The sequence below is a fragment of the Pelmatolapia mariae genome, linkage group LG5 (genome assembly GCF_036321145.2).
Source record: "Pelmatolapia mariae isolate MD_Pm_ZW linkage group LG5, Pm_UMD_F_2, whole genome shotgun sequence".
NCBI lineage: Eukaryota > Metazoa > Chordata > Actinopteri > Cichliformes > Cichlidae > Pelmatolapia > Pelmatolapia mariae.
Genome location: NC_086231.1, coordinates 18,207,058 through 18,232,398, shown reverse-complemented (window position 1 = coordinate 18,232,398; position 25,341 = coordinate 18,207,058). Strand labels below are relative to the sequence as shown.

The following is a 25,341-nucleotide window of genomic DNA, read 5'->3' as shown; positions in this document are numbered from 1 at the left end:
TAGGAAGCTAGGTTCTTTTCATTTGTAACTTAATAACTTTAATATTGGAGCACTGTTTGCTTTTTTGTTATTTTTATTCATTTCTTTGATTTTGCAACACAAGGCCTATTTTTCTCTGCAGTATTGTCCCCTTTGTTAATTTTAAACTGCTCCAATGCCAGTTGCCTTTGATTCTAAAAGTCTCTGGTTCTCTAGTGGAGGAGAGGAGACATGGGTGGGGACATTGTAATCCTGGCAGAATAGTTAGGACAGAGATGTTTCATTATAGGGTAAAGTTAATGAGTCTGAACAACTTTGCATTGATTTGCAGTTACGATTCCCTCTAAAAGAACATAAACCAAGCCAGCAAAATATTCCCAGAGCCACCAGGGTCCAACTCTGTAGGGGTCCCAGGGTTTGGCATGTCACCTGTCTGCATATTAAAGCACACGTTAACCAGAGAAGACAGAATGAATAAGAAAGCAGATATTTAATCTGTTAAATATGCAGATGTTTAATAGCACTCATTAGTATAAAGATGTGGCTCTGTACCACACAAGCAATTGAAATTGGCACTGCAACATGTTACCATGCCAGAGAATCAACCACCCACAGTCTGTCCAAAGACTGTGATTGCTGACTTTATCAGCAATCACTTGTATTTAGAATCTGTGATAATCCCTACCCCAGTGGCTGTGTACAACTCTGAACTTTAGCTCAAGCACAGTTGCCAGGTCTGTCTCAAAATCGTTGATGGTGTTTAGATATAAATATATTAATACATTGTTTAAAATATAGGTTTGCAGTTATATGTCATGTCATTTTAAGGCAAAGCACCAAAAAAGAAAGAAAAGAAAAAATCAACAATAAAGGAGCTACCGCTTTTTGAAAGTATGTAGCAATCTACAAGTTAAAGGTGCAGTTAGTCATTTTTATTTTGAGGTTTTTTAATAGGAAAAAAAATGTGCTCATAAATATACATCCAATTAGTGTCTAATTATGTCTTCCAATACACTGATGCATTGTCATAAACTTAGAACGGAATTTTTTTTTTTTAAATGGTAGGTCATTTAAAATGCAATTTTTGTTCATTTAGTTTCTGTCAACCAATATCATCAAATGCAAAAACTGTTTGTGTGCAGTTTGTCACACAGTGTATCTGCTAGCTAGCTAAAGGTACACATGCTGTATTTCCCAGAAGAACGAGAGAACGAGTTCTAACTTCACCCCGAGACGGAGAAAAATAAGAAAGACAGGACTGGAGAGAAAGAAGTGAGGCTACATTTAAAGGTTATACCAGTCCAACAGTCAGAGTTAGGTTATGTTAGGTATAGCAGAGATGAATCTGAATTTAAGTTTATGATGCTTAGAATCACTAACTGAATTCTACCTTCATACCAACTTCATGCTGTCTATTATAAAGACAGTATACATCAGGGCTGGGGGAACTCCAGGCCTCCAGGGCCAGTGTCCTGCAGGTTTAAGATATCACCTGGGTAAGCACACCTGAATCAAATGATTAGTTCATTACCAGGCCTGTGGAGAACTTCAAGACATGTTGAGGAGGTAATTTAGCCATTTAAATCAGCTGTGCTCGATCAAGGACACATCTAAAACCTGCAGGACAGTGGCCTTTGAGGCCTGGAGGCCTGGAGTTCCCCCTGGTATACAGTATAGTGTCAGTGTAGGGGACTGAAATTCATTAAGACAACTTACGTATAGTTAAGTTTAGTTCTGTGAATCCACAAAGAGCTGTGAACCTACCTCAGAGCAGCATCAAACAGCTCAGCTGATCACAACCTGTACACAAAGATAATCTACTGAAGTTCACAACAGAAATTATTGTGAGTTTTCATTCTTTTGTTCAAGACTAACAAATTTTGAGAATCCTCTACATGCTGAATCTAACTTTAACCCCTGACTATACTTACTATCCCGTTTAGGTGTGGAGGCAAAATGTACAATGTAGGCAGCAGAAAATAGAGTTTGATAAATTGTTACATTCTCACATCCTATAAGAGTTATTCACTAATTGTTCATCTAGCAAAGTTAGCTCCACTTCGATCAAAGTTTCACTAATACTGGCTAGCAGCAGCTAACATTAACAGTAGCTAAAAGCTAAAAGCAGCAAAAACAGAAAGTTCAGGATATGCTGAGCAAATTACCTCAGTATTGCTGCCACTGGACAAAAGTGCACCTCTCCACTGGTAGCTCTGATCTTCACTGACTCAGTGATTCCTAGCGGACTCCTTTCATAAGGTTTTACAGCCTCCTCCACAGTAAATAGTACACATACTGACAGTGGGTAGCCATTACTCTATGATCACGCTATCATCACTATGAAAGGTGGCCAGAGTTGTTTTTCTTTCCTACAGCACCATAGCTATGATTATGTACTTTAATCTTTCAATATCTAGCAGTAAGATTTTATGCACTCTAACTTTCTAATGTTTTTCTCCTTTGAGTTACCACCGGTTGATCTCTTATGTTTCCTGATATTGGTCACTCCCCAGTTAGCCTCATATAACCTAGTCCATCCTTACTGATCATCCACTGGTGGATAAATATACTGAATGACAACTGAGTGTTCTTTTCTCTTTTTTCTCTGAGTGCTGACTTTGTGAATACTGAATGTGTAATGGACCTCATATAGAGTGAGGTAAAATGTCACTCTATACGTTATTAATTCGTTTGACTAACTTACTTTATTTGGGTGACTTTGCTAGTTTTCGGTAATCTTATTTTAATATATTTTGTCTACAGAGTTGCCTGTAGGGGCAGCGCTGTTTCTGTCTCTGCCATTAAATATACTGGCTTGGTAGAAGTCGTGTTCTTAACTCAAGTTATAAGTTACTCAGGGATGCAACAGATGCATATGATTGGTTGTTATAAAATTTTCCAATTATTTTTTTCCCCTCAAATATGTACCTTCATTCTTCATGACTCTTATGAAAGCCACAGACCGAAACACACTGGTCAGATAATAAAACAATTCTTCCTGCCGCAAGTGTTCCTTAAAGTTCACTCTCTTTATGCCCTTGTTCTGCTCCACACACCTTGGAAGTGGGTGAAGCTGTTTGTTCTGTTTCCAGTATTTAACAATCTATAAATATAAGTTAAATATGTATACAATATATATTAAATATGGGGCATGTGGATTTCCAAATAAGGAAAATCACTAAATTTGCAAAAAGGAAATAACAAAAATCATATAGATGACATCCCAGTCAGAAATCAAACAGCGTATTGGCTTTACTTGTGAAAGGTTTTCAATTCAATTCAATTTTATTTATATATCACCTTTAAGGTGTAGGTTTGTACACGTTTAAGGAGAGCATTCCCTTTCACTGGTGCTTTGCTGAGTAATCTTTCTCATGTTTGCACATAATGATACACTGTGTTTAGCGTGCCTTATTGCATCAGACATGCAACACAGATGTTTCTTTCTTAATTGACCTTTTACCTCATGCACACAGAATGACATGTTGTATATTCATCACCTGGACCTTTCTTACCTTTCTCAACATGTATCACCAGTGTTGTAATAAACCATGACACGGGCTGAAACAATTTAATGCCCCATTTACAGAAAACGCATCACTCCTCTCCATCTCCACACATCAATAGCAAAACACCTATTTGACTGACAGTTGGACCATGAAAGGTCTGTAATAATAATCAATTTAGGCCATGCTTCTATAGCCTCCTGGGTTTGAGAGATATATGTACGTGTAAAAAGTTACCGCCTATCTAGTTCAATATCATCCATCCTTCTGCCTGCAACTCAGAAGGTAGAGGAGATTGTTTAATAATCAAAAGGTGCATAGTTTGATGCTAGTCCTTGTCCTTGAGCAAAATGTTGGGCAAATCCATCTGTGTTTGACAGCTGGCAAAAGATGCTTTAAAATTTTTAAAAAGCCTACATGTGAATGTAAGTGTGAATTTGAGTGCTCAGTTAAAGTAGAAAAGTCAATTTACCATTAGTGGAAAAACATTTAGCTTAAGTAAGAATTTTTACTCTTCACCTGTGCATTTTGGTCACCTGTGCTGCTCTTAAAGATGTTGCCTCACTGGAGCATAAATTGACTTTGCTGCAAAAAATAGGTTTTGTATTTTCCACATAAACTCTCACATCAACTTCTATGTTACACCCTGGCGATGAGAAGAGAGAGGGAGAGGGAGAGAGACAGGGAGGGAAGCCAATATTTGTTTTACTTTGTCGCTGTGTTTCCACCCTCCCTTTTGTAGAAATGCACCCTGGATTCCTTTTGTGAATCACCCAGCAACAGACACATCACTTTGTCACCATCTTTTCAGTGCAAGCGGAAACCATTGCGCCCAGGCTCTTCTGGAGAGGCCAAGCAGAATCCTACCTGACTGTCTTACCAATGAAGAGCCAAAACCCATTCTGTGGGGTTGCTGTGTGTTACACATAACTGGTCCTGACAAAAGTCCCTCCCTCTGCAGCACCCAGAAAGAGCCAAGGCTTTTTAGGATTAAGACACATGGAAAACTGCAGTTTGCATTTGCTTTCCATAAGCTCTCGAGTGCAGAGCCAACAAACAATAGTGTTTGTTTTTTAAGTGTTAGCTAAGCGGGTATTTGAGTTCCTAAAAGCACTGAAATCTTTGGGGGAGAAAGTGCACTTACAATTAATGCAAGAAGCACAGAGTTTTTATAGACCTATTCTGCCAGTGGAAAAAAAACATGTGGCTGTATTTACGAAGATAAAAATATGTTTAGCATAATAATATATAGATAGCATTCTTTTTACTGTATTCGCTTGAGTTTCCCTAAAGATAAAGCTCTGCCATCGGGTGTGATTTAATTTTAACCACACCCACTGTACTGTATATAAATGCTGGTAGGTTAATCCACCATGATGGTCTGCAGAGGATGAATTTAGAGAATTATGATGAACTCTTGACTTTTCTTCTAACAGCATCATGAGGTTTATATTTAAAGTTAGGACTAAAATGCGTTGATGTGGCCTTGGTATACTTGAATAATCAGGTCAGTATTCTAATCTGTGCATTACATTAGTTTATAAGTGCTACACCAACATTAATATCACTGATAACAGCCTTAAATTTTTACCGTTCTGACATACACGACGAAATTCCTGAGCACAGTAACATTAATGCTTGCTGAAAATCAACATCTTTGCATTTAATGTCAATGAGCTGTCATTTGTGTGGCTGTACGTCTCGTATTGTTATATTAATCTGCATGTAGTCATTCCAGATTAAGAAATTTCTATTCTTCAACAAGTTAAAAAATGTATGGCTTCAGGGGCATTTTTATAACAACCATAGAGGGATGTTACTACTACGACAAGGACGCTGAGGAAAAAAGGGCTTCACCAAGCCAGGCATCAAAGCATCGCAGAAGTACTGAAATTGACCCATGGCATATTTCTACATGGCTCTGTAAATATGCCTGAATTTAAAAATGCATCTGTCATCATTATCGCAGTCATCATCTGCATCGCCATTTTGTCTGTCCCGCATGAGAGATAATCGACTGTACAGTTTCAGAGCATTGCTTTTGTCCCCAGCGTCTCAGCAGCGAAACTGACAGGAGGCCAGCTGTCTGCCCGTGTGTCTGCCTGTTCTCTGCTCTTTATTACCACCACCTCCTTCTGTAATTACAAGCTCCAGTGCACACAAGCTCACCATCAGGTGGGGCCAGGGCCACAAGCACGGCACCAGCAGCTCTCATCATTGTGGCATTTTGAATTCCCCCCGCGTGTAAGAGCTGTAGGCCAACAGGAGGCTTTTTGCACATCAGAGGTGCCACAGCCTGCAGGCCAATCAGCCAGCTGGGGTAAGAAATGCTACATTTTGTTTCATATCATTAGAAGGTTAGCTCACCCCTCATTGGTTCACCATCTGGGCATTCTTTCTTCCTTTCTCCCTCAGTGCTGTGGCTTCTCAGTACCGTATCAACACTGCACAGCCTTCAGCATGGCACACAGAGATAAAAAAGAACTGAAGATGGAGGCGAAAGATCTGGGTAGATGAACATGGAGGCAGGAGCAAATCAAGAAAAGTAGAGAAGTGTGGGAAAATAACATAAAAAGAAATTAGGCACATCGATATGACTGAAATAACAATATTAATATCAGAAAAAAGTACATATTATCCAGGACTTTAAGTATATTAAATTGCATATGATACCATGTGATAATAAAGTGAAGCTGCTTTGATGTCAAAATTTACATAGAACATCAAAATTGGGACGACTGTGGTTCAGGGGGTTGGGAAGCTCATCTTGTAACCGGAAGGTTGCCGGTTCGATCCCCAGCTCTGTCTGTCTTGGTCGTTGTGTCCTTGGGCAAGACACTTCACCTACTGCCTACTGGTGATGGCCAGAGGGGCCGATGGCGCGATATGGCAGCCTCGCTTCTGTCAGTCTGCCCCAGGGCAGCTGTGGCTACAACTGTAGCTTGCCTCCACCAGTGTGTGAATGAATAGTGGAATTGTAAAGCGCTTTGAGGGTCTCGAAAAGCGCTATATAAATGCAATCCAATATTATTATTAAAATTGCATGGTAGAGTGTCACCTAGCAGTAAAGACAATGCATCAGTGTGGAAATATGCGAGGAGAAGTCATCTCAATAACAGTTTCACATCATCACAAAGGGAGGTGTAGAGTCTCTCTCTCTCTTTTAATCTGACACCAGTTTGGTTCTTACTCATTTTAACAACTCAAACTTTAACTATTAAACCATGAGCAAGTCTAATCTCCCAGTGAGAGCCGCATATTTTATCTCAATGTGGGAGTTAAACTCTGCATTAAGACTGCTCGTTTGAGATGTTCCACAAGGGTATTTCATTTTGGAAGACAGCGGGCTAAGAAGATTATAAGCACATTTTTCAATTTATCTCACACACCCTGACTCCTTTTATTGGCTGGGACCCTCTTATCATGTTTTGCCAGCAGCTAAAGCAGCCATTGGCATCTTCCACTGTATCCTCTACTTTGGAGTAGTTGCATTTGATGCAATATTAGACTACACTTATTTTTACCCCGAGTGTGGCCTTTTTGAACATTTTGTTTCTCATAGTTGTGCATGTGCGTTATTAATGCGTTTCGGTGTTCTAAATGGCAACTTGATGAAATCAAGTTAACTCAAGGGATGACTTTGGGAAAACAGAGGATTACATAAAAATGTTAAGTCTGTGTTATTCATCATCTGGACCTTAAGTGAGTCACAAAGGGAGAGAGGGGGGAATGGGGAGGGGGGAGAGAGAGAGAGAGAGAGAGAGAGAAAGAGAGAGAGAAGTTGCTGATGTTCAAAAAAAACGGGAGAAAAAAAGCTGCAGGAGTAACGATATAAAACCTTGAGACAAGCGGATGCTCCTCTCTCAAACCCGCTGCCATCTCAGTGGTGGAAATGTTGGAGTTGGGGAGGGTCGACTTTGAGGTGACATTGACGCTATGTAGACGAAAGTGAGGATCCTGCGCTCCATGTTACGTCCCTGCTCGCTTCAACTGAGACGGCGGCAGCTCCTTTTCTCCGTCTTCTCTCCCCTCCTCTCTTTCAGCACCACTCCTTTAAGGACAGCACCTCGCTCTCAAAGACGCATTTGCCCACTATCCTCTCCCCTTTCGGATCATATATTCGCTCGCTGTCGCCGAATGCAAAGTTTTCACCGCGGTTTGACTCAGTGCAAGTGAAAGGAAGTTACTTTTTCCAAAATCGGGATATTCCCCCCGGAGAAAGAATCTGCAAAGTAGCGGACTGTATTGTAAGTATTCACTTGTACGGGGTGCAATTTACATAAATTCGAGAAAAGAAATGCATTTGTTACACGCGAGGACCATCAAGGAATTTGCCATGTGCAGATGTGCTGAATTTGCGTAAGGATATGCAGCTGCGCGTGAGGTCGACGAAGACTTTTTACTTCTTTTTAGTTTTCTTCAGGAGCCATTAGCATCTTCTTTGATCTTTCTGTTCTACAGCCACATTTCATGTATGTGAAATTTGAATCTGTGTTTTGTAGATTGTGTAATTTAAATACGCAGAAAATGCACAAGCAGTTCTTGTCGCGATGTCTCTTAGATGCAAAATGTCACATTAACTTGGCATAGAAGTGGTGTATTTTTATTAGTAGACTGAAATATGAAAAAATAATACTCTAGCTTCCATCTGTAAATGCAACCCTGGTACCCCGCTTCTCTCAATTACGCACCAGGTAATAAGGGGGCACAGAGAGCGCACTCTCTACTCACCATTTTAGCGGTCGTTTATTTTGCATTTAAAAATGCTATTTAAAATACAAACAGATGACGTAGATCTTTTACGTTTATTTACCAATTTTTTGCATTAACTAAAATAACTATTGCAAATTAGAACTCTATTCCATGGATATTTGATGTAGATCTATATTCAAATTGCAAATTCTGGTGAGTTATTAGCCTCTCCAGGTGATTCATTATCGAGTCTGATTTCTAAATGTGTTTAATTGCTTTTCTCTTGTAAGGGAGCAGTGAGAAGTGGGCCATTGAATTTAGAGCATAATGAATCAAGGACAAGAGCAGGCTCTAAATTTCTGCTAACATGGATTCACTCCAGGCAATTAAAAGTGATTCATATTGCATGAGAAGCTTTTATTTGATCCCGTGGGATTCACAGAACACGGGACAGACTTTTTTCTCACCCCTTAAGAAATGTCACGACATATATACATATATAAAGAGAGATAGCTAAATAGATATAATTCAAAGAAATATTCTTTCTGTCATTTAACAGAATTTTTTTAGGAATATTTAATTACTCTTTAAATGTTTTTTTTTTTCCCAAGGAGTTAACATCCACAGTGATTATAGCAAAATTAATCCCTCATTATTAGGACATTCGTTTTAAGGCTCTATACATAAATATTTTGAATAAGTATATTTGCATTCAAAGCAACTAACAATATCTAATTTAGGAATGTCACTTTTTCTGTGAAATTTATAACTATATTATTATTTTTGTTTTTTAGGGTCACTGGACTGTTGCTAAGGTCCTCGCCTCGCCTCTCCTCCAAATCACTCGCTGTACCCCAGTTTTCGTTTTTTTTTCCCCCCTCTCGGCTGTTGTCTGGGAACTGGAAGTACGGGACGGATAAACTGCTGTCTATCTGGACCAGTGCTGAAACCCCCTCTTCTCCACTGGTCAGGACTGTCCGACGCACACCTCGACCATGGCTACCAACGGGACCAAAGCCTCGGACGGACACGTCTTAACGGAGACGGTGAATGACGCGCCCACCACCACGCCAAACGACAAACCCAAAACCTTGGTGGTGAAAGTGCAGAAGACGAAAAAGGAGATACCCGAAAGAGAAACGTGGGGTGGGAAATTTGACTTTCTCCTCTCTTGTGTCGGATACGCAATCGGACTCGGAAATGTCTGGAGATTTCCTTACTTATGTGGAAAAAACGGTGGAGGTAATGAGGAATTCTTGGCAATTTTCAGTATATCCACACACCAAAAGGAGCGCAAAGATCTCGACATTAAAACCTGACAGTTTGCCCAGGACTTCTTTATTTATAACAGATATAAACTGCATGTCCAGTATAACCGTGCGTAATTGCGCACAGACAAATAGCTGTGACGTGATCTGGGGCGCAGAAACAAAACACCCCTAATATGTTTTATTGGATTATGTTGAAAATTATTAGCATATCCTTTGTCGTCATTTACACACCTTTACTTCTCACCTTTCATTCAGGGGCCTTCTTGATTCCCTACTTTTTGACCCTCATATTTGCTGGTATGCCTCTGTTCTTTCTGGAGACGGCTCTTGGTCAGTACACTTCTATTGGAGGTCTTGGAGTGTGGAAGCTGGCTCCAATGTTCAAAGGTAAATTATATATATATATATATATATATATATATATATATATATATATATATATATATATATATATATATATATATATATATATATATATATATATATTGTTAAGACTTGAAACTAAATTTTCTAAATAACTACTTTATTTAGGCATTCAAACTGGACTTACATGTGTTCCTCATTTTGTTTTATTCAGCACAATTTGACATCACACCTTTATTTTCCATTGTTTCAGGTGTTGGCCTGGCTGCTGCTGTTCTGTCCTTTTGGCTCAATATCTATTACATTGTTATCATTTCCTGGGCTATTTACTATTTGTACAACTCCTTCAGTGCTGTGAGTATTTGATATTTAAAGTCCTACATTTCTTAGCAAACGTAGTAACAGGGCACTAATTCTGAACCTTTAAGGGCCGAGATTTTCCAGACATAGCCCTGTCTGTATTGTTAGTACTATTACTTTCTAACCCTTTAATCATGAGGCAGGTGCTGTTTGCCAGTATCTCTTATATAAGGCCTCACAGCCCTTAACAGAGTATGACATTTATTACTTCCTTTCCCACATAATTAGTGCCTTACACAAGGTATTGATAAATGCATTTGGCGATGAAGCATTCACTGCTCTGAGAAAACCATGAAATCTCAGTGTCCCGAATGAGTATCGTGGTCTTGGCAGCTTGACAGCTAGAGAGAATAGGCAGTGGGAGAGTGCTCCAAATAAAAGAACCTGTGTGTGTGTGTTTGTGTTTGTGTGCGTTTTCCTTAAATTCCAGGATTTGCCGTGGCAGACTTGTGGAAATAGCTGGAACACAGATCGCTGCTACACCAACTACAGCATCATAGACACCTCAAACCTCACCAGTGCCGTTGTAGAGTTCTGGGAGTAAGCTGGACATTTCAGTTAATGTTATTGATAGGTTTTAGCTGCACAGTGAGGTTAGAGGTTCCCTTATGTGCATGATCATTACATCATGGGTCAAAGTTAGATATGGCCATTTGCATATGATGACTCAGTGGCCATATCCTTTAATAGCAATCTACCCAGAATATCAGCAGAGGAAAATCTGTGCACAAATGGTAAATGGACTGAAAAAAATAATGGGTGAGAAAAATAACGTGTGCACAGAAGCACAGCTTCCTTTTGCTGTCATACCTTTAAGCTTTAAGGATGAGAAAAAGCCATCAAAAGACTCTTTGTGAATATTCAGATGCATGTAGGCATATTTGTGTATGCTTCCATGCATGCTACATATGTGGCATCAAGGATGCCCTTGTGTATTGTAGTAAAACCCTTTTACTTCCCTCCAGACGAAACATGCATCAGTTGACCGATGGCCTGGAGAAGCCTGGGGAGGTCAGGATCCCACTGGCTATCACACTCGCCATAGCATGGGTCCTTGTCTATTTCTGTATCTGGAAGGGAGTCAGCTGGACTGGCAAAGTAAGTAGAAGAAGAAGGTACAGACATCAGCAGAAACAATGAAAAAGCCAAATATAGAACTGGAACAACAGAACTTTAGATTATTGTTGAAATAAAGGGAGTTACTCACTTATTTTAGAAATTTTGTGTAATTTCCTGTTAGTGTGGGAAAAGAGCTTCACTGGTACACTGTCACAAAAAAGTTAAAAATCATACAAAAATGACTAAGATTATACATGGACACAGAGGTTATCCCTTTGGAATATCCCTTTATTATAAAGTATGTTGTGTTATATAAGTACCAACATTTTGCACAATGGCAAACAGCCCAACAGAGTTTGCATCATCTGTACACTGAGCTAAAGTATGAGATTTCTATTTGCTGTTGCTTGATCTTTATTTTGATGTCTGTTTTTTTAAATATGGCAAAAAGAGTTTCAACAATTTCCTAACTTTCACAACAAGATCCTCTGCTGGTTCATTTTTATGCAGTAGATTTTATCTTGGCTGGCATGATTAGTGTTGACTTTGACAGCACAGTCTGAAATTAGTTCAGATAAGGAGGGAAATAGTGCGCCGGGAGTGTGCTGAACCCAGTCTTTCTGGGGTCACTGTGCCTCTGGGAGATGGCTGACTAGGGCACTATGCTGCTCTGTGTGGATGGTGCCTCAGTAACACAATAAGTTGATGAGATTAACAACTTGTCGGTTTTCAAACTGCGCTCTTGCCTCGCATGACAAATATTCTCGGGAGATCTTAAAGATGGCTTAGAGAGATTATTTTGCAGTAATCACAATTTTGTGCCCCGTAGGTGGTGTACTTCTCTGCCACGTACCCTTACTTCATGTTGTTCATCCTGTTTTGCCGTGGTGTCTCTCTGCCCGGTGCCTTGGATGGAATCCTCTTCTATATCACACCAGACTTTAACAAGCTTAAGGAGTCTGAGGTGAGCTCTCTGCTCTTTCTGATCATGAATACATGTGGATATTCTGCAGCAACAACCAAAATTAAGGTTGCTTCAGAGTATACGATGAGCACCAAGAGGATGTGTTTTGGTTTTTGGGGTGATGTTTCAGGGGTTTGTTTTTTTTTAACATTATGTAGGTCTCTGTAAATACACGAATGGATGGGAACTAATAAGTCAACAAGATTCCAGATACATTTTCAGTGATTGCAGAGCTTTAACGTGAATGTCTGTGAATGATGTTTATAACCATGATTGTTCATTGCAAGTACCATTATTAGCACAGTTCACAAATACTTTCTTTTACAGTATTGATTATGAGATAATGTGTTTATTTCTGTAAAGACTGAGAAGCTGAGGTCAGATCACGATGCAGTGATTTGACAGTGGATCAAATAGCATCAGGCACGACAAAACAATGCTTAGGTGTTACAGTGCAGAACAAACAGTTTCCCTCTTTCTAGCATTTATGCACATGCTTTCATCAGAGAAAAGAGTCCTGATAATCAGTAAATGAATATAATCCTGGCCGGTTTTTCAAACAAAAATCTTCTTTTAGCAGCAATTTTTGCACAAGCACACTTACTTGAACCTCTTTTCTGTCTGTGTGTCAGGTGTGGCTCGACGCTGCCACTCAGATCTTCTTTTCCTATGGGCTAGGATTAGGCTCTCTGATTGCTCTCGGCAGCTATAATCCCTTCACCAACAACGTGTACAGGTAGGTGAATAAAATACTGTTTCTGTTTATTTACAGCTTGAATTAAATGCCTGTTAAAAAATTACCATCTATCACCACTCACTCATATAATTTATTTATTTATTTTTTATACGGAGACTGTGCAGATGTCTCTTCCTGGGATTATTTTTGGTTTCCGTGACAGCATAGTGTCTGCAGTGCGTTCTATTTTGGGACTATTTGAGCCCCCTGTTATATCAGTTGTTTCATTATTTTGGCTCCACATAGTGTTTTAGATTCAGGTACACACATTTGGTGACTGTCACAGGCTGTCACCTTATAAAATAAACACTGGCCATCTGCCCATTTGTCTCTCTAGTCGTAAAACTGCTAGAACTCACTGCCGTTTTATAAAATCAGGACATTATCAATGTATTCAGCTGTTGTGCCACTGCCAGATGCAAAATGGCTTTCCACCTTTCCCTTTCCACCCCACCCCCCACCACCCCACTCCCACAAGCCTCGCCACAATGTGTGACGGGTTGATAAGGAATTGATATAGGCGTGACAATGGCTGCAGCGTGCTTTGTCTCTCCCCTACAGAGATTCTGTCATTGTCTGCTTCATCAACTCCTTTACCAGTATGTTCGCCGGCTTTGTCATCTTCTCCATCGTGGGATTTATGGCCAATGTAACAAAGAGACCCATCGCTGATGTGGCAGCCTCAGGTAATTGCAATCAATGTTGAAACTCAATAGTAATAACAGACACAGGCAAGAGATAATATAACTACAAATACGGTGCAAAAAGTCAGCCATTGCAGCTGCTATAATTTTGAAGGGACAAATGATTGTTTTTTTACACTGTTGGTCCAGATTGCTGGGATTATTAGAAGGGAAATACTTTGCAAAAACTCTCTGTACTCTCAGTCCTTTACAAATACTCAGCTTTGACATTCAGTGTACTTTTTTCTCTCAATGACACTTTGAGATCAACTCCTTTTTTTGTTTCTTCTTTTATCAAGTGTTACACTTTCAGTACTGTCATATGAGCCCAGTTTAAATTTATTGTTTTGACTTCTTTAGTCAAAACCAGATACTTTTAGCTGCTCCCTTATTCACAAGGAGTCACCACAGTGGGTAGCTCCCCATGTCTGATGTGGAAGATCTTTACTCCTGATGCCCTGCCTGATGCGACTCATATAGAGTAATCTCCCAGGACAGGAATCAGGAGCCTATCAATTGTGAAAGCCATTACACTATGGAGCCACTATGTCATAGCCAAATACCACATGTTTTATTTGTGTCCCACTGTCAAATACAAATCACATTATCTCTGATAATTATCTTTTATCAGGACCTGGCTTGGCTTTTTTGGCATATCCAGAGGCTGTCACCCAGCTCCCCATTTCCCCTCTCTGGGCAGTGTTGTTTTTCTCCATGCTCTTGATGCTGGGAATTGACAGTCAGGTAAAGATATTTCAAGAAAAACTGTCTCCTTTTACCAATATGAAATGCTTTATAAAATACTTTTCTAACCTTCAAATAAAAATGATCTAAGTTTTCAGTTTGATACTGCACTAATGTGCCAAAAAACTTACCATTGCTCTTTTGCTCAGATACTAAACCTTAGCAATCTTTTTATTGTGACAGAAATGTATTGTGTAACACAGTTTCAACCTGATTCTGCAATCTCTCCAGTTCTGCACTGTGGAAGGCTTCATCACTGCCCTAGTTGATGAATTCCCCCATGTCCTTCGAAAGCGTAGAGAGATCTTCATTGCAGTCGTCTGCCTTGTTTCTTACATCATTGGCCTGTCCAACATCACACAGGTGAATATGAATGTGCACTAACTCTGAATGTGCAGGCATGTCAAACATAAGGCTTGTGGGCCAGAATCGGTCCTACAAAGTGCCCCCCATGGCCATTCATGCTGCACCACTGTAATTAAGTAACAAATTATTAAATAACAGATGGGGTTTTTTTTACTACTTACCCTGGAAATGTCTGTATTTTACAGTAAGTCCAAAGTAAAAAAACAAAACAAAAAACAACAGGTCACTTAATAGGACATTTTCTGTGAATTTACCTTCTGTTTTATATTTACATTAACAACAACCAGACATTAACCTGATCAGTGCCTGCATTTGTTGGGTTCATCTTTACACTTTGTAAAACAGTCATAGGGTCTAATTCTTGAGACTAACATGCCAAACTGATTCACAATATTTAGTATTTACTCGAGAACAAAAAGAGATATCCCCAACTTCTACTAGCAAGATTCCCATGTGGTGTGATCTGGTCATTAAGGGCTCTGATTTGCATATCATATCAACATATCCTTGAGAAATGATAAAATGGCTTTAGTCTAGTACACGTTCTCTCCAATTTCTAAATTTTCATTGAAACTGCTGTGCATATTCAAGGAGGAGGAACCCCAGCGCTTTGTTAATCACATCATAAGGTCACAAACAATTTATTAAAGTAACCTGACTGTCCAAGGAGGCGATTATCCCAAAGTTTTCTCGACACATTCATTCTCCTTAGTGAATGAGCCTTTGTAGACATTTCATAAGCTTCTAACATGTCACCTTTACACTCGGACTGTCTACTGATTTCATTTTCGGAGCACATTCATCCTCCCCCAAAGGAAAACAGCCCTTTGTTTCTCCTGACCCCACATTCGCTGCTATTTTTGTACTCTCAGGACAGCCATACTCTGCAAATGTGATTCAAAAGCTTCAGTTGTTCCAAAATCGCTAGTATATTCTATTATTTTCTCAATAATTTTCAGTCTTAGCATTTCAGTATTAGTCACAGCTCATTTATGAGTGAATGACCTCTGTGTATAAGACCAAATTTTCCTGGGGCTTATGCACAGTGCGCTATTTTAATCCCATTTTAATCTACAAGAGCTGTTTTAACCCAATTATGACTGTAATTAAAATAGGTGTTTTAGTCTGTTGAAGAGAAATGTCATTGTACTTAATCATTTGTCTTTTCTACTATGCTGGATTTCAGATTTGTGTAATAAAATGACATTTGAGGGCTTAACACAGTTCTATAAACTATTGTTTACACATAGATATTTAGCTATCAAAGTTTATTTGAATATATTGGAATTCCAAACTCTGCTTCTTCTATTGACACACACTGAGTAATTTCCCTCAAGTAACATTATGCTAAAAACACTTCAAAGATTTGCAGCAGTTTGAAATGCAAGACAAAGAAAATGATAAGCAAGAAAAAAAAACAAATTGTCAGTAATATGCAATAAAAGCTTCTGTATCTCTTGAGCTATGACAATTCAAGAGCCTGCGCTGTTCCTCTATTCCAGTCACATTGGATTTCCATCATGCTACATGCACAGCACGTTATTTTATGGCAGTTATCCTAATCGCTGTTCCAGGCAGTATGAAGTATATCAAGCTTCAAAATGTAGAAGTGGACAAACTCCAAGAAGTCCTCTTGAGCTGGTCCCTAGAATGACTTGATAGCTGCAAGGCACTAAAGGCTGGCACTGTTTTAAGTAGAAATTTGAGCCATATTGGTACTGTGTGCACCGCACAGTAGGAGATACACAGCTTTTCACAAAGAATCCATTTAGAGTTCTGAGTTCATCAGTTGGATGTTTAACCATTTATTCTCACTCTTGATGTTACTTCACTGCACTAGTTTAATACTGTCCTGCACATGCCTGTAAGTGCTTTTTCCATTACTTCTCCTTTCTCATCATGTTCTTTGCCTCTGTTTTCAGGGTGGACTGTACGTGTTTAAACTGTTTGATTACTATTCAGCTAGTGGGATGTCCCTACTCTTCTTGGTCTTCTTCGAATGTATCTCAATCTCATGGTTCTATGGTGAGCCAAACAAAAAGGGTTTTTTTTCTCCATCTTAGAACAGTAAGTGTTTTCTGTCTTTTAGCTGCCAATTTGGTGTCGCTAAAATGCCAAGCTTTGACATCTAAGATTCAGATGGGAAACATATAAATCCACAGTGATAATAATGATAAAAACAGCACTGATAATGTTTTTGTTGTTTTTGTTCCAGGTGTGAACAAATTCTATGACAACATTGAAGAAATGATTGGCTACAGACCTTGTCTCTGGTGGAAGGCCTGCTGGGTTGTCTTTACTCCACTCGTTGTGGCTGTAAGTGCGGCAAGCAAAAACATAACACAAAAGAAAAATAGTACTCCACTGTGGTCAGTATTTTATTTGAAGGCACTCTGTATATTGCAAATGACTTGAACCATACATTTAAGAAAAAGTGTGCCATTGTTTGATGACTGCTTCTCTCTCTGGCTGGAGTCTATTTCTTTTCACTGACACTTGATTTAATGCTTGTGTTAACTTGCATTTAAGCACCATCATCCAATAGTGTGTCCAAACCACATCTGTATAAGACAATATAGGAAATAGTACAACAATTTGCAAAACTCTTATCTTAGCTTAAACATTATGCAGTTTGGTAGCATATTTGTAAGCATAATTAGATCTATTCTCTTGTTCCTCTTGCGTACAGGGAGTCTTCTTGTTTAGTGCAATACAGATGGTTCCTCTTACTATGGGCGACTATGTGTTCCCTGCCTGGGGTCAGGGGGTCGGCTGGTGCATGGCCCTCTCCTCCATGATTCTCATCCCTGGCTACATGGGCTACATGTTCCTCACACTAAAAGGCTCATACAAAGAGGTAAGACAAATATAATAATGCTTGACTTTTTTAGTTGTATTTCACAAATTTTTAGAATTGCCTGCTTTACACTACAAAAATTAATATCCTTTTCTTGTTAAGAAAGCAAGTGGGATGTTATTATTTTTAAAGTTATGGTATAAATACCAAGAGTGTACGGCTGACAAGTAGCTAAAGATATACCAGCGTATAATGCATCACTATACCCACCTCTGAGCTTTTCACACATCTAGTAGCTTTACCCTGGACTCTGTAGCTGAATAAGCCACACTGAGTGTTTCAAGTGGATTACTTCTTATGCATGATTTTTTTGCACAAGCCAAACTGATATTAGCTCATACAGGATGTAAGGCCATCCTATATGCAGATAAAGAAAAATACAAGCCCAAAGGATTTAGTGAAAGATCCATTTAAACCATGTACAGAAGTTAAGATAAATATTTAGGTCACCACAAATGCAGTCTGCTTTACCAGAATATACTAACCCATGAGCTCTATTACCTTTACTTTTTATTATTTTCATAATGGGCAGCTTTGAAAGTACTATGAAAGGATTATAATTAAGGGCCAAACAGAGAACCTGTGCAGGCACCAGCAGTCTTCTATTCTCCTTCTTCTTCTTTGTCCGCTGGAAGTTCCCTGATTCTTTTTATCGAGTTTAATGGTTTTGCCACGAGTGCTCTAGCGCCACCAGTGGTTCAGATTTGGCAGTATGTTTAGGCACATAACTTTTAAAAAACACAAATGAGGCAAATTAGCTACTCGTGGATTCCAAAGAATCTTAATATCACCATAACTTTGGGACATTTCATAGGTACATATTCTAGCATAAGGATGTTATTCTCAGTGCATTCTTGTTCTCCTTTCCTAAGTCCTTATGAATTCTCCCACCCACCTTGACCTTGATAAAAATGTCCTTGAGTTCAAGGAAATGTGATTGGGTAAAAGAGATAGGAGGTACTTTTGAAACACAACCAGCAATGCAGGAAATACCAACACGTTCTTAAATCGTCAGTATATTACGCCTCGGGAGTGAGAACGGGCTGCATCTGACCAGTAGACGGTCGTACAATAATAGTAAAATCAGAAAAACTTAATCAGAGTCAACCAATAGGCACAGAAGGCTTCTATTTCAGCCTATGCTTGCTCTGTTGTCATCCATTCATCAGGTCTGGCTGCACAAACTACTTTAACCTTGCTGTGGCTAAACTAGGCTCAAGGACTCAAATGGAGTTCACACAATACAAAGCATCAGACAAGTGGGTTGATTGTCACAGAACTGCTGCTGAGTTTTCCTTATACCCAAGAAGGTCTCCTAGTGCCTCATTTCAGTGAATAAAATAACAAGACATTCAGACAAAAAGGCATTTGCTGGGAATTTGCATGTGTGACCATTAATATTGCTAAAAGCTATGTCAACGCCTATAAGAAGGTACAAACTTGCAGTTTCTTGTATAAAGCTATAGAAGTGATCAGTTCTATAGCTTTAGTAGTGTTTTGTTTTTGTAAGATGTTGGACAAGAGAGATATTGGCCATAAACAAGAATTTTTGTGTGGTGTCTCTGGAAGGCCCCAAAGCCAGGATATGTCTGCTTGTCATGTCAACCTAATTGATGCAACCATCATAAGTGATTTCATTGAAAGGTTTAAAATAAATACAGGCTACAGTTTTTTCTGATGTCTACAAATATTGTCAGAGGTGATCTGCAAAACAACCCTTTCTAAAGTTATCACATGGATTTTGACTTTTCTATCCGTTTGCCCCTTACAGGCAATTGATATAAAAAAGGAAATTATACTGTGGCACAGCAACTCTTTGATAAATTAACATCAGTCTTGGTGTACGCTCTATGCACTTTTTTCAGAGTCCCTAGAAGCCATGCAAATGGTAAAAAGATGTTTTATTTTCAATCAGTGCTAACAGCTACACCTTTAACATAATCAGATCAAACTGACATTGTGACTGTACCCTGCTGAACTTCTTGGCCCCCTCGTCGCCGCTTGCAGCTATGTTTTGTAATTAATTTAGAAGCCAAAAGATGCTCCACACTGAAAGGGAAAAGGATGAGCATAGCGAGTGTGACTTTGCTCCATGCATTAAAACTGTACAGCACCACTGTAATTCAATGGTTTTATAATAAGTAAAACACACTAGCATCCTGGGCAAAGTAGTAAATTGTCATGAAGCGTAGAGCAGTGATAAAAGGATTAGTGAAATCGATTTTTAATTAGTTCTGTTAAATAATTTCTCATAGCTGTGTGCTGTAACAGTGACAATGACATACAACAGCCATGAAGTCCTTGGTAAATGACGTTTATACGCAGGGCAGTGCCACGCTGCATTTTTATTGACCTGATGTTACTAATCACTGTAAGAGAATACCTTTTCTGGTATACCATTTACATTAACAACTTCTTGATTTTCAGTCATCCACAGTGAGCCGAATAAGTAGGCTTACAGATAGTCTCTTAGTCTCCTCTGACAGATATAGCTTTATAGTCACCACTGACAGAATAAATGGGCGATAATTGCAGACAGTGGAACAGAGGCTATCAGAGGCGATGTGCAGGCGTCAGATCCTGCAGTAACAGCTGATGGCTGATTGTCTAATTGTAGCAATCAGCAAGTTGATTAGTGCTCTGCACCCAGCCGAACACTTAGTTTCACAAACACTCCATAAAAATGTTGACTGCAAAGCCCTGTTCTGACGCTGCATAGCTGAGAGCATTTTTTAAAAATTTTGTAAGTTTAGTAAGTTTGGCCCATGGAAGTTTGTTGGTGTCATTAGTAGGTTTCACTCTCTAAAGGTATATTCATTCATATAACTTTCTCCCAGGTTGGAAAGTGCAGACATCTCCCCTCATAGCAACCAGCAGAAGAATGTTTACATTCAAAGCCTAAGGTCATCTATCCCTTAAGCTCACAGCTGCATAGCTTGTGTGGTTTGTTACAGCTTTTGGATTTGAACACAGACTTCTCAGCTCACGATATTAACTGTGGTACCGATCTTCTTCTCAGCGTCTGCGGATGATGATCAAGCCTTTGGTACTGGTGAAGGCTCAGGAAAATGGTCCAGACCAGCAGACAGAAAACCAGAATCAGAACCCTGCTACTGAGGAAGCCTACATCTAAAAAGGTCTGATCTCTGTCTCAACAGCCAGACTGGCACTCCACAATAGAAGAAACGTAATCAAGGTTGGGAACAACCACTAGACTTTTATGTCTGCTTTTATTCACCTACCTCCTGGGGACACGTGAAACCAACCTGATTACACAGTTATTTTTAGGGGGTTTTCTGTATGTTTATTTGTAAAATACAAAGTTATAAAACTTATGATGACAAGCAAATTATCCAGCAAAGTTATTGTGATATTATGAATTTCATTATGCAAAAAAGTTAGCCTTTTTAGAAAAGGAAATGTGACTTAGTAAAATACTGTATATTGAATATATATAATTTAAATTTGGAGGCCCATGTTGATTCAGTAGTAATGTGCTTTGAGTAATCTACTAAACTCCAACTATTGTACAAAAGGGTTTATCGGTAAAATGCATTTTGCATGTCCATGAAATAAATACATCAAAATAAATGCCGTGTAGTAGATGAAAACACAATTTGAAAGTTAGCAAAGTGGAAATGGAATATTGAGCAATTTAAGGCAAAGACAATGTGGGAATGTGCAACAGGTAAGGCCAAATTTGCTTTTATTTTTAAAACAAATTTAACTAGACTATCAATCCCCTGCAAATCCTGCACTTCACCTGAAATGTTTACTACCCGTGTCTGGGGGATACAACTGAAAAGCACAAGTACAGTATGGAATTTCTAAGTGTCCAATTTATTTTTGGCATGAGTGAAAACTGTGACCACAGCAAAAATAACATATATAATACATAGCAAGAGACTGTTATAATTGTTTCTTTGTTTTCTAAAGAACAATAACTTTGTATGTTGTCCAAATCTTTTTTGTAGAACAAGTTTTAGGTTATTTTCTATGTGTGTGAGTGAGAAGGACCAAATTAATGCTCTGAGACTGCTGACCCACTGAGCATTTATGGATTAAATAAAGAGTCTAATTAAAGTAATTATTCGAGAATCCCCTTTTGACTCGGTATAGAGCAGCAGGGTAGTGAAAAGAGCAGTCGCCCACAAGCACAGTTTGAATCTGTAAACTAGTACCTCTAAAAATAAAGGCGTAGCCGTTACAAAACTCCTACATGTGCACTGCATGTAAAGTATTTCTTCTGGAGAGTAAACATTTGGAAAATGGTGACTTTTCTTCAACTGACACCAATTAAGTAGAAGGAAAAGTGTTACGCTGAAATAAAACAATACTAATTCAGAGTTTAAACTGTGAGAGCTAATAGGCTGCAGTGTAGAGTGCGAGATGATTTCTATCATTACTACCATTATTCTGTCTGGAATTGTTTACTTGTGTATCTATTTAGTAACCCACTTCTCAGGAACAAAGGTGGAAGTGACCAAATTCTCTCAGATACTACCACGATACACTGAAACAATGAATGCTGTATTAAACAACAACAAGTGTGAAAATTGTCTTTTTTTTCCCATAAATTCAACATGCTACCTGAAGCAGCAACAAAACATTAAGTCGCAAACCAGAATGAAGACTTCACACATACACATATAGACATACATATATATATATATATACATATATATATATAGATAGATATCTATATCTATATAGATATAAATATAGATATATAGATATAGATATATATACGTATATCTCTACTTGGGTACATTCAAAAGCTGATCCAAATTCCTGCCTCTTTTCTGTGTGCTATCTGCTCTGCTAGCATATTTTCTTTCACTGTGTATAAGCTGTTATGGCCTTCACAGATTTTGGTAGAAGCCATAAGTTGTTCCTATTCTGTCTTATATTTCCAATACAAGAAATGGGCAGAGAAACTTTGGCACAGACACAGAACAAAACTGGCTGAAGTACTGTTAACAGGACATAGCCAGATGCTTTATAGGCCAACACCACCGAAAACTACTCCTTTTCATAGGGTGAATAAAAACCTATTATAACATATCAAGTTGCTCGGCAATATAATAGCATATGAGTAGATCCTGACTTTGTGACAGACCGCAGATATCGCTGTATTACTACGAAGAAGGATCAAGAGAATTTGCTTCTGTGGCAGCTATGCGACAGGAATCAGGTTGAACCAGTCCCATCTTTTCTTTTATTTATGTTTTTTTTTTTTCAAAGATGTGTGAATTTAAATGTGCAATGACTAAAGGGTTCCGTGAATTTTGTATAAAGTTACCATATTGCAGTTTTCTCTCTTGAATGATGTTGTAAACTGGACTGTGTAATACATGTATCTGTGAATGTCCGTACAACCTGGATTTTTTTTCCTTTCGTCTAAATGTTGAACAGAAAAAAATGATATCATTTGCTGTTTTCTGCAATAATACTGTCTCAGAAACTAAAGCACATATCTTTCAACTGTAAAAAAAAAAAGAAAAGAAAATATGAAGATAACAGCAGAATAGATTAATAATAAAGAAGATGATAATAATAATAATAATAATAATAACAATAATGTAATAGAAATGTCTAGTCAGAGAATATTGTTTTGTATATTTCTAGCTGTTTCATGGGCCTAATGTAAAATATTATATGTAAAAAATATAATAAATGTCTAGATGGTGTTATATGAAAAAGCATGATTGCAATATATGTTATCTGCAAAATAAATAAAGTTCTATAGATTATAATCCCTGTGTTATGTGTTCATTCCGTTTAAAGGGTAGGTGAATAAAAGTCCACTCCATTTTAAATGCTTTCATTTTCTAAAATTATTTATTTATTGTGGAATTATGCAGGTGGTTAATTGTGGAACAAATTGTTTTATGAAAAACATTTTACCCTTAGAAAAAACTTAAAATATGTGATAAAATTCAAATTATTTTCTGTTTCTTTCTATTAAGAAAGATGTTATTGCACATTACTGACCTGTTCAGTACTATGGTAATTTTTTGCACGAGTTGGTGAATATGCAATCAGCTCTGTCACTACAAGAGATATTTGCTGTAAACATAACTGATAGTTTCTGACAAAATGGTTCATGCCGCAGTAACATTCTTGTGACACCTGCACTGAAAGCTGGGCCAGCACAGACACTACAGCTATTGTGGCTAAAAGCCAATTCCTCCAAGCCACAATGTACAATGCATCTCTCTGCTGTTATCCAGTGGTTAACCTACATTCATTTCAGTCCAAATAATCATCAAATAACCAAAATATGCACATAGAGAAGGAAGCAGGGGAAGAGGACACATCGTAATTTAACAGAATTTATGACTAGGGAAGACCAATAAGATTAGAACAAAATATGTGACAAAGTGATATTTAAATAATAAATGTAACCTTCAAATATGTGGGTTTTTTTAAAATCACATTTCCTTTTTTATTCTGAAACTGTCAAAGCGTATTGTCAAGAATTAGATGGAATGAAACAGATGTAAATGTCAGTAGTTTAGAGTCACTATTTAGAATCAAGGCTATGGACTTGTCACTCTATAAAAGAGCACACCAAGCTCAATATGGCAAAGTCTGGGAGTAGCACTTCCACAGGAAGCCAGTGTGCTTTTAACTGCTTGTCTGATAATGAGATTTAATCTCCCTTTCCAACCAAATAATTGCAGCAAGCTCCAACACAGAAAATCCCATCATGGCCCAATTTTTGCAGCAATTGACTAAGTGAGGATAGGTAAGTAAGTAAAGCATTGTTCAGTTTCTAGCTAAAATCCAGTTCATGTCTTGTGAAAATACACAAAATTCAAATTAAAAAATCCTTGGAGTCTGAATCTCCTTAACCAAAAAAGACATGATATGGAAGTAACTGTTCTGTACAGCCACTGTTTGCCCCTACAGCGGCACCATTAAGTGATTGCAATAGCAGAGATTTCATGCGAGCAGTGCAGAAGAAGGCATGGGAAATCAAGACACAAGTCAGAGTAGTGAGGGTACATTGGATATATAATGCAGCAAACAGTGTTTGTCATGTGAGCATGGCCGCAAATGCCATTCATCATCCTAAACTAGTCACAGGCTTTTGGTCAGCTTAAGTACATGGGATAGAATATAATGTGAATGCAGAATATGTAAAGCATTTATTGTCATTGTGTTGGTGGTAACATCATCACTTCTTGCAGCATTTTTAAGTAATGTTCCTTCAGAGTTTGTGTTAGGCTTGCAGCCAATGCCAGATGTGAAACCATTTACAGTATATGTGCTTGCAGCTCAGCCATTTTAACTATTTCCTTAGCTAGTATAGTGCAAACACACACCACTATTGGTGGTTAAACACTAGTCACAGTTTACTGTTTCCTTCTGACAACCAAGTCTAACTCTGGGGTTTTGGATTTGGTACTTTATAATATACTATCTTGTCAATGACATTCAAGGTAGGGTTAGAGCAACTTATACTAAAAACACCTATGGCCAAATTGGATTCAGTTCAGTTCAATTTTATTTTATTTATATAGCGCCAAATCACAACAGCAGTCGCCTCAAGGCACTTTATATTGTAAGGTAGACCCTACAATAATACATACAGAGAAAAGCCCAACAATCATATGACCCCCTATGAGCAAGCACTTTGGCGACAGTGGGAAGGAAAAACTCCCTTTTAACAGGAAGAAACCTCCAGCAGAACCAGGCTCAGCGAGGGGCGGCCATCTGCTGCGACCGGTTGGGGTGAGAGAAGGAAGACAGGAT

The 25,341-nt window shown here is 38.4% G+C and overlaps 1 protein-coding gene across 1 annotated transcript; it reads left to right on the top strand.

Moving 5' to 3' along the window:
• Nucleotides 1-7,315: 7,315 nt before the first annotated feature.
• Nucleotides 7,316-22,794, top strand: slc6a1b (solute carrier family 6 member 1b). Its single transcript, XM_063473977.1, has 15 exons — nt 7,316-7,732; nt 8,972-9,419; nt 9,704-9,835; nt 10,065-10,165; nt 10,602-10,711; nt 11,137-11,269; nt 12,060-12,194; nt 12,827-12,930; nt 13,492-13,616; nt 14,245-14,357; nt 14,589-14,720; nt 16,646-16,748; nt 16,939-17,039; nt 17,413-17,580; nt 20,600-22,794. The coding sequence occupies exons 2-15, from the start codon at nt 9,173-9,175 to the stop codon at nt 20,711-20,713; spliced, it is 1,818 nt and encodes a 605-aa protein (XP_063330047.1). The 5' UTR covers nt 7,316-7,732; nt 8,972-9,172; the 3' UTR covers nt 20,714-22,794.
• Nucleotides 22,795-25,341: the final 2,547 nt, after the last annotated feature.

Excerpts from the sequence above, each read along its gene's own strand:
- slc6a1b (XM_063473977.1), top strand. The coding sequence starts at position 9,173 with ATGGCTACCAACGGGACCAAAGCCTCGGACGGACACGTCTTAACGGAG. Across the intron at positions 9,420-9,703 it reads ATGTGGAAAAAACGGTGGAG|GGGCCTTCTTGATTCCCTAC; the intron begins GTAATGAGGAAT and ends CCTTTCATTCAG. Across the intron at positions 16,749-16,938 it reads CTCAATCTCATGGTTCTATG|GTGTGAACAAATTCTATGAC; the intron begins GTGAGCCAAACA and ends TTTTTGTTCCAG.